We start from the raw sequence: 9,973 nt of genomic DNA, 5'->3' as shown, positions 1-9,973 counted from the left end.
TTTTTTTTTTATTTTTTTTTTATTTTTTTTTTGAGGGGTTACCACTTCCTGACCTCGGAAGGTTACCGTCTGTCGCTGTCTAACGTCAGTAGACCTGGGGCACTAGGCCGAAGCAGAAGCTGCTGTTACGTCGAATTTGCCAGTGTGTTTCTGCGTACTAGTGAAAGCGACGCTGCCTCAACATCAGTTGTTGGAGCCCCCTCTTGAAGAACCAATCCAAATTATATAACCTTTTGGCAATTTCAAAATCATTTACCAGTCAGATATATATCTTTTATAATTATTAACACCTATAATACTTGCAATCGATGACGCACACTGACGCATATATCCTAGTGGGGTCCTCTGTCAGTATTGATTCAGATTCAGATTCAGACAATTACCGTATAAGGTATATTGTCCTTTGTTATATCTTTTTTTTCCTCTTGTGGCAAAAACCATCACATTTATTCATCAATATCATTATAAATCATAAGTTTGTACATTGCTTTAGTGGGTTAGCCTTTCATTATCTTACTTTTTTCGTGGTTTTCATATTCTTCTAGACATATATAAGAATAGACCCTTCCTTTTTTTTTTACATATTTTGTTAAAACTATGATGCAGTGAGCACAATCATGGTTTTACAGAGTAATACCTGACACCACAAACTTGTTTTTTTTTTTTTGCGTGTTCAAAAAGAACAAAATTAAAATAATAATGTCGTTACATCTTACAAAAAAGTGTTAGCAACTTACCAGAGCATAATAACTATCGACCGGACTAACATCATGGCTCTCATTATCACGATGTCTTCTTCGTAATGCGCACAAATGAATAGTTAGTCAGATAATTGGCGAGTTTATACCATATGCTACATGCAAACAATGTTGCAACCAATAGAATTCAAGTGTAAATTTGTAATAGGCCCCTACTTATGTTAAAATAAAAGTACTTGACATAATCTTCTTAAGAGTTTTCGATGGTAATCTCGTCGGCCTAGAAATGTGCAATAGACCGTGTACGCTCTAGGATGTTGTCATGATAGAAAGAATTCTGTAAAATGTTTAAATAATTTAATGCTTAACATTTTTTTTTATACTTAAAGGTGAGTAAGTCTATCTGTGAAAATAACTCATTGAGCAAACAACATGAGAGATTAGGTCCATTTTAGAATTCAATAACGGCAAAAACTAGACAACGCATGTGTGTGTGGAAAGCATGTGGGTGAACAGAAATATGTTGTGGCCTTTAATTTAAAAAGTCGGGGTTCAAGTGCGAGGCTGATCAAGTGTGTGTGTCCTTGGCCAAGACACATTATCTAAGTTATCTCTTCATCAGGATGTACCGGATAGGTTCGAATACTAATGCGTTGATTTTATCTGCAACATTATAAAATTCCAGCTTCATTTATAGTCATGTTTTATATCAACCAGTATTTTTTTTTAATTGTTGCTACTAAACCTAATTAATGAAACTGTCGAACGCAAACACAATAATAGGCCTATAATCTCTCCTCACATGCTGTCTCAGATTTGGCAATATTTAAATTCTTTCCAAAAAAACACCCACTGTTACATTAAATAATATGATTCAAATTACTGATTAAGGTTGTACATTTGTTGTTATTTCGACGTGTTTGCGTTAGCAAAATATTTCTTAGGAGCTCGGTGGTCTAGTTGTTATGAGACCAGGCCGAGTTAACTGGAGGTCGTCGGTTCGATAAGCAACCGAAAGTATTGGGAAACGAATTCAGTACGATAAAACGTCAGGTAGGACAAAATATCACTACTATAAGACATCATCTTTGTCATCCTACCGGCTACTGTTCTTCAAAAGATCCGACGATGACCAGCCCAATATACCCAGTGGTTTAATATCGTATTAGATGGAGAAACCTTTAGTTCGGCTTATTTTATAATAAGTACTGAAAATGCTTAAGATAATCATACTCAGTCGCATCTTTTTTTCTATTTAAAGCATCTGTTCTTAAGTCAATAGGTAAACTGAAAACCACTGTAACTTCTCTTCTTGCTGCAGAAAATACATGTTAAAAATACTTTATACAGAAAACTGTTAAATGTTTGAGAATGTATACTGTATAATTATTTTGTCAGCCATTGAAAATGGTACAGTAAGGTTACCTTGATTATTTTAAAAGGCATATTGCCATGCCTCGTAAAAACAATATTAATTTTGAAGAAATAGATTTAAATTGCTGTCATTGTAGAACTATGGGTTACTGCCGTTCAATAGTTATAAGAATAATGATAGAGACTTGAAATGCTCTCTTAATGCTCAATAAAATATAATTGATAATGAAACTTTACAAATAGTTGGTAATATATTAAAGCATTGTTCAGAAAATATAATTAAATATTTATGGTTTTACACAGATTATTATATTTGAAAAAAAAATTAAAAAAAAGAAAATTAAAAAAATATCATTTGATTTAATTAATTTATTATCATTGTTATTATGTTATCGGATATAGAAATGACTACATCGTACGTCATGCTTTGAACATTAACCACAATAATAAGGCACATGTATGGAGAGAATTGTATTACAGTACTACTAAATAATAGTTTCGAATAGAAAAACACTCAGAAATAAAACTAGTACTAGGCCATAGTTTTTTAACCCTTTATTTAGCGGTGACGCTACAGTGACCGCAAGTTTTGCGACATCTTATAATCTTTATAATCGGCAGAAGCTCCTTAACAATCGATATGATGAAATAAAAAAGTGAATAGTACAAATCTATCTATTTTAATGATAGGCCACTGACGTTTTTGGATAGGATGTCGTGTGGCATGATCCGGTAAGACCATTAAGCATTTTGTAAGACCATAAGTTTTTTTGTAAGGAATTTGTATAGAGGTAAATTAATCATTATTAACTTGAATTGGTTAAAAGGCAATTATGTTCCGATTCCGCCTCCTTATATTTAACGGACATTTGAAACGATGTGAAGGCAGCTTGAGAGAGTTTACCCGGACAGTTAATCTTTCAAATCGCCATCTTACATTATAAACGGCATCAATACAAAGTAATAATATACACATTTAAATTTCGTTTGTACAGTGAAGTACCTGAACATTCTATTAGAAGAAATTACAAACGAATTTTCAGTTAGCTATCAACACATTGCACATCGAGATTTGATATTAAGCGATTTGTTCATTTCTAAACACATATTAAACAGTTTAGCGTTGCACTTATTTCCATAAGAAACCATTGCTACGGAGGTCCGACGCTTTATGATACAGTTCATCTGAAGGTTCTAAAAAATAAATTATAAAACAAAAATGAGAATCAGAATATAATTATATCAATTTTTTTATATTATAATAGGTATTATCATGCTTCTTAACATCCCCAATTCATGTAGAGACATAGATATTGTAGACCTGCTCTTGATAAAACACACTTCAGAATATAAACTAAATACAGCACAGAGTAACCCAATATATTAGGATTCACACTCAGTATATTATTTTTTTTAGTATACTGGACCCATTTCATATTTTAATAAAGCTTAGAAGTGGAGCTGTTTCTAGTCGTGGAGAAAACCCTATATTAAAAGCCAGGACCCTGAGATTGAATGGCAAGCACTTAAGCAGCTATTCAACTCCACTCCAGAATATAATAATAATAATAGGCTATGAATTATATTCTACTAGACAATGCTTTATTATTATGACAAATTTTTTAAAAGTCTATTTACCATTATATTCAATCCAATGGTGAAGTCTGATATTGGGTATAGTTCCGTAGTCATGGCACGACACTCGCTTGTTGGAACCGTGTGAGACATAACCTGTAGTTTCGCTAGACGTTTGATTTAGAAAAAGAATGACAACATTAGTATTGTATAAATAGTAACATAAACATACATATGAACCATTTGCAAAAGACTAATAATAAAGTATAATTATCTTGGGCGTTTGCCTCAGGGGTGGCGCCATATGGGGAGGTGAAGGGGTAGGTGTTAGCCAGGGCCTCTCGTCGGAGAAAAAAGTATTATGTTTGTTAGACATTAATTATGTTTGTTAGACATTAATATCGATTTAACAGGCCTTTAAAATCCTTAAAGTATCATAGCTTCAGAGGAATTCTGATTGACGCCTCACCATGCCCACTTACGTTCTCGTTGACCTTATAATAAAATAATTAGAAATAAATATATAAAATAGATAAATTACTACATTACTGTATTCAGTTCAAATATATTTTGAATCAGAAGGTTAAAAGGATTTATATGAATACCACAATGTCTACGGATCCGTTTCTCTGGTGTTTTATATAATACCACTGAAGAGTTATCGAAACTACTAATTTCAATGGGGAATCACTTAAAAAAATTATGGTGATAAGTTGAAGGACTTTGGTAGAATCATGAGTTTATTACGAACCTAAATGTATATAGACTTCATAATCTGGAGGTTAACCTCATAAACTATCCAAGCCGTATTGGAATGCAAGAAAAGAATGCTAATTTACTAATTATCGTAGGGCCTAATTGTTTTCACCTAATCACTATTAAATGAACCTTCTAACTTACTGTGACGTTATGTCTTCATCAGCTACCTCAAATGCTCGTGGTTGGACCGTCTGTATGTCATCAACATTCTCACATAACACACGAGCCATGGTCATTTTTCGAATCTCACCCAGTTGATCTGGAAATAGTAAACAATTATTAACATGAATAATTTATATTCACCAATCAAATAAAATTATTCAAAATCAACCACCTAATTATAATTAAATGGATCGATTTGCTGTTCTTGAATTCAGGTCAAGTTAAAAAAAAAAAGTTTCGTTCCCTTTAATAAATCAGATGCGAACACAATAATTACCAGCAGTAAAAGCCTGTCTTCCAATTCCATTTTCGAACCAAAACCGATCTCCAAACTTCAAATTAGCAAATTGTTTGCCAAGTATACAGCCAAGTGTCTTGCCCACAAGAGCGCCCTCCACAGGTGTTTCAGATATAAGAGCAATGAATGGATCAATGTCATCTACGTGCCTGGAAAATGTTAACAATGAGATGTTTGTTTATATACCAAAGAAATATTGACAAGAATTCATGGGTAAATTTCCCGTACGATTAAAATCCTAACGGTACTAGGTTTGGTCTGCATCCCTAGGATTCGTTTTTCGAAACGGTCATTCCATTCATAGAAGAATGGAACATTTTGTTGAAAAAAGTCCACCTTTTTAGCAAGGTTTACCGGTAGCAGTTACTCAATTTATTACGAATCTTTTTTTACATTAAAGAATAGCAAAGATTCAATCAATCACATTTTATTTTATTGTTTCAACTGAAAATGTCAACTATCAGACGCTTAAAATACAGTTTCTTATGTTCTGTTGCAAACACGAGCGCTTGTGGGACAACACGTGTGCGTATTCCTAGCCCTGTTCTGATTGGTCAGTTGTTAAGTTTCATTGACACTCTTGAAAGGTCAATTGAGTGAGGTTTTATTAAATTCTACTACAACGTTTGCAAAGGCAACACTTACTCGTAGACTTTGCGTAATTGATTGATATTGATTATGCTCATCTCACGCCTAAGATCTTCGAAATATCTTGCTCTACGAAGTCCGCAAAAATGACGCCACTCGTTGTAGCCTGGTAGACCATGATCACGCCCTCTTTGTATATTTAGTGCCACTAGATCCAAACCAATGCTGAGGATTTATAATGTTTCGGGATTAATGCTGTCAAACTCATTGAATAATGAATAAAAAATAACGGCTTTAAAATTATAAAGCTCGATACTAATGTATATTCAAATAACATTTAATGCTTATTTTTATAAGGCGATTTTCATTGTCTTGAAAAACACCTCCTCTAGTGTTATAAAATAATAATACACAGGCCTATTAGGAATATTCAATTCAATTAAATTCAATTTATTCCTTGTTTACTACACGGTATACAGATGCAATTAGTATATAAGCCTAACAAAAATATCATTACGTAATAACAAAATGTAACATAAAATAAGAACAAGTGACGAAGCCAGAAAAAAGTGTTAAAACTTTAGTTGACTCTGCAGTTAAACAAATGAAAAATGTAAGAAAATAGTAGAAATGTAGAAATTAGTAGACCCTATTATCAATATTAGTAGTAATGTTAATAAAGCATGAGTTGCAGACATCAGAGTACTTTCTCGACAATAGTTCACTGTTCTTACCTTCCTGCCGGATTTGCAAACAAATGTTTGGTGACATCATCATCTATATGTGTGTCAACTTTTGAAAGTGAATCTGAAAGCATACCAAGAACAATCGCGTCCATCCCTCCGTTTTTATGATCAAACAAGTGACTTGCGTTAAAGAAGGCTTCCTTCAGCGGAATCGGTGGGTAAACCTCTTCGTAGTTTGAGTTAACGCGTTTGAATTGTGATGGAATCAGACTATGACCAAACCGGAACGCAGCATGAGAGAAAACGTTCGATGTCGAAGGATTTACTTCACCACTGTAACCGAAGAAAAATCCATCATTCATGACAGCCAGATTATATTCTACCATTGCTTGTTGTCCAACGATAACTGGTAGAAACTCTTTATAAATAATCCGCTGCCAAATGGCAGAGTTAATTGATCTTGCTTCTTGGAAGACCTTGTTGTCCTTCCAATGGCGATTTATATGTTTAAGTGTTCTGGCCAGTGAATTGTGTTGTCTCATAAATATGGTATGCATTGCCGTTAAGCCGGGTTGTTCGGAGGTACGCAAATCGCCAGCCTCAGAGCATTGTATATCTGCAGTTACTCCGACACACTGGTCTAGTTTATGATCAGGTGGGAGATATGATTTATATTGTGGCCCTCGAGGACTCGGATGCGACTTCAGATACGCAATTTCGTCTGAAAGTAAATTGATACAACAACAAGGTAGTAATTGGCTTAACATCATAAAACATTGGTCTATAAGAAACTTATTTTCCGTAAAACCCAAGTATTTGTACATTTAGTACAGTACATTTTAATGTGATGCATATCAAAATGCAAGACAATATTAATAATTTACCTGGAACCCGTAAGCCCATCGAGGTGTTTCCAAGCGAGCCGTAAACAGACGACAAATCAAGAAACGATGTTACCTGGTTGAGTTGTTGACGTGGCCCAGGCCGGCAATCAGAGGCGGGAACAGGGACGGATCGGGCAAACGGAATACACTCCGTCGTGAAATATGTATCGTCCTTAGGGATCTCAATCGGTAGGCAGTTTTCAGTAGTCTCGCAATGGCACTCCTCTGTAATTGTCGATCACAACTTGAATTAGGACATGTATAGTGTGATAGAGACCTCTCAGTATAATGCATGTCAGTATTATTTTATTTAAAAAAATTTATTTCAAATATATTTAAAGTGGGTGACCCTTTCCAGTATACCTGATACGTAGGGGCCTACTTCGACAACTCAAAAACGACAAATAAAAAGAGAAAATACACGATTGTTACCTGAAATTTACAGATGTATGTACACTGTTTACAAAAATATGTGATAATACATCATATTATAGTAATAAAAGTGGGAATTGTGTAAATAATAAGTGCAATACATCAATAAAGTGAAAGCGACTACCAAATAAAAACCAATGGGAATCGAGATTATAAGGGCTTGAATCTGGTTTTAAACATTGCCGGGGAGGGAGTGTTTTGCATCGAATATGGGATATTCGTCAGCATAAATATTGTGGAGCTAAATTTTTAAAGAGATTTAAAGGCGAGACAGCCAAGTTTGAACTTCACCCGTTGAGCGAGAGAGTCTTGAGGTGCAAAGTTGAGTAATGTACAGTAGAGGATATGCGAGGATGACTTTGCATCTTCTGAATTTTTTTGAAATTCTGGATGCTTCATTGAACTAATATGGACAAAATAATCACCATAGTAGCTCTTATTTTACACCTCACGTGAATTCATAGTTAAAACATGGTTCACACTAACATAATACCGGTAACTTTCGTCGCAAACGCATGTGGAACGAAACCCATGGCACTATGGTTTCCAGTGTGAACCTCTAAAAAGTAGAGTGGTAACGTACAGTATGCAAAAACGGACTGACACCTCACATACACAAGCCTAGATGTCGCACAGCCTTTTTGTAAGAGGGATGAAGGATAACGAATCATCCAACCTTGCACAATGTAACGGACCGTCCATAACAAAGATTTATTGTCATCGAAAACAACGATTTGTCAATAGTGCTAAGCAATATGATATTTAAACATAATTAAGCTATTTATTTTACCTTCGGGCTCTGGTGAATGACCAATGTCATGGTCCAGGAACTGACCGAAATGCATGACCAGTGTGGTGAATTTCTTGGCGAAGTTGTCCTCCTCTTCGACGACAGTTGATGAAACCAGACGTGGGTTAGGAAGTTTCCTGTTTGATGGCGCTTCACGCGGATCATTTACATCTTTGAAGAAAAAAACAAAGATAATGTTAAATTAGTATTACATTAACCATTATTGAGTTCATGACTATGCCTACTTAAATTAATGGACCGTTCCGCTAAGGCCCGTCCTTAAGCTCCGGTACTGTTGCTAAGGTAGCATAAACCGACAGCGTATAGACTTTCGGACAAGTGTGTTTGTGGAACATACGAACATTTTTTGTCGCGTTTGTAACTTCCATTGACACTGCAGAAATAAAAGTTTTTAAAAAATGGTTTTCCACGAATCAAGGCGTCGGTTCGCTTCCCGAGTTCTGACTGGTTGCGCATTTTTTCGCTAGCAAAAACTCCGATAGAAATGTGAATGCGCATGTGCATGAGCCGCCGCTTTCCATTCGCGCGAATAAATTCGCCAAGTGGAAAACAGGCTTAAGACTTACCGTCAGCGTAATCTGGTGGCAGAAAGCGCGGCATTGTTGTCATCGCCTGTCCCCAGTGCACATGTATTAGATTGTTACACGAACCATTTATCGACCTGTATTTTTGGAATTCGCTACAGTCGATTATATCAGTGCCAAATCCAACTTCGTCGCACAGTTGTCGAAGTAACGGTGTGTTGATTGAGACAAGATTTCTATTACAAATTAAATAAATATTAATATTAATATTGTTAATAATCTTAATATTAATTATTAATAATATTAATAAGTTAATAATATTAATAAATTAACAACAACAACAACAACAATTTGTTTCGTTTGTAATGCAGAAACATAGTATTTAGAATACGGTGACGTTATCAATATTATTTTGACAACAGATGAAGAAAGCGTAATTCTGTTTTAATTTAAAAATACACTGTATTTTAAGCTAAAGAAACCTAAAAATTAAATTCAATATTTGAATTGATTATTTAAATAAGTAGCTGTAAAATACTGAGAATTTGAACGAGAAAACTTTGCCAATTAAACAGACGAATAAATAGACCAGGCCTAATACTCTTCTTACATTCCTGTTGACCTTTAAGTTGGTTTATTGATTTTTTAGTAAATAATGTATGAAAACAGATAAAAATGATGATGACATAATTGATGTCGAAAAATTGAATCCCGACACGATGGCGTGCATTTGGATACTTGAGTATATAGGCCTATTATAATATCTTAATTAAATACATTTTTAGATTAATTTTGTGTGTTTCAGTAGAGACGATATTTGATCTATCAAGCCATTGACGCACAAAGCTCCATAAGATCTATTGAAAGGAAATTAAGTAGGCCTAAAAAGAAATCAAGGCAAAGATGATTAAAAAATATACCGTAAAACCTAGAAGCCCAATGGACTTAATCTCGAGAAGAAGCTCATGGGCTTCATCTCGAGAAGAAGCTCATTTCGAATTAAAGCCTCCCTCTTTAGTTTGCAAAAGTAGCCTCGAAAAGCAGCTTATCTCAAAAAGAAACCCATGGCTTCTTTTCAAGATAGCATGGGCTTTTTTTTAAATTAAAAAGCCCATCAAAATTTCGCCAAAAAAAAAAAAAAAAAAAAAAAAAAAAAAAAAAAAAAAAAAAAAATTAAAAAAA

At 34.4% G+C, this 9,973-nt stretch overlaps 2 protein-coding genes across 2 annotated transcripts in view; both read right to left on the bottom strand.

Moving 5' to 3' along the window:
• LOC117124611 (peroxidasin-like) overlaps positions 1-872 on the bottom strand; it is an 8,943-nt gene extending 8,071 nt beyond the window's left edge. Inside the window, exon 1 of the mRNA XM_033270907.1 lies at positions 738-872. Within this exon, the coding sequence (XP_033126798.1) occupies positions 738-781 (44 nt within the window). The 5' untranslated portion in view covers positions 782-872. The remainder of the gene's footprint in view (positions 1-737) is intronic.
• A 1,551-nt stretch (positions 873-2,423) lies between these two features.
• LOC117124610 (lactoperoxidase-like) overlaps positions 2,424-9,973 on the bottom strand; it is a 16,216-nt gene continuing 8,666 nt past the window's right edge. The window contains exons 10-18 of the mRNA XM_033270906.1: positions 8,834-9,027; positions 8,247-8,417; positions 7,025-7,249; positions 6,189-6,861; positions 5,512-5,679; positions 4,846-5,015; positions 4,548-4,665; positions 3,711-3,814; positions 2,424-3,266 (exon numbers count right to left, since the gene is read on the bottom strand). Of these exons, the coding sequence (XP_033126797.1) occupies positions 3,202-3,266; positions 3,711-3,814; positions 4,548-4,665; positions 4,846-5,015; positions 5,512-5,679; positions 6,189-6,861; positions 7,025-7,249; positions 8,247-8,417; positions 8,834-9,027 (1,888 nt within the window). The 3' untranslated portion in view covers positions 2,424-3,201. The remainder of the gene's footprint in view (positions 3,267-3,710; positions 3,815-4,547; positions 4,666-4,845; positions 5,016-5,511; positions 5,680-6,188; positions 6,862-7,024; positions 7,250-8,246; positions 8,418-8,833; positions 9,028-9,973) is intronic.

This window comes from Anneissia japonica, unplaced genomic scaffold (assembly GCF_011630105.1).
Source record: "Anneissia japonica isolate Jap-2015-1 unplaced genomic scaffold, ASM1163010v1 scaffold287833_len2544123_cov190, whole genome shotgun sequence".
NCBI classification, from domain to species: domain Eukaryota; kingdom Metazoa; phylum Echinodermata; class Crinoidea; order Comatulida; family Comatulidae; genus Anneissia; species Anneissia japonica.
This window is presented reverse-complemented; position numbering and strand designations above follow the sequence as displayed.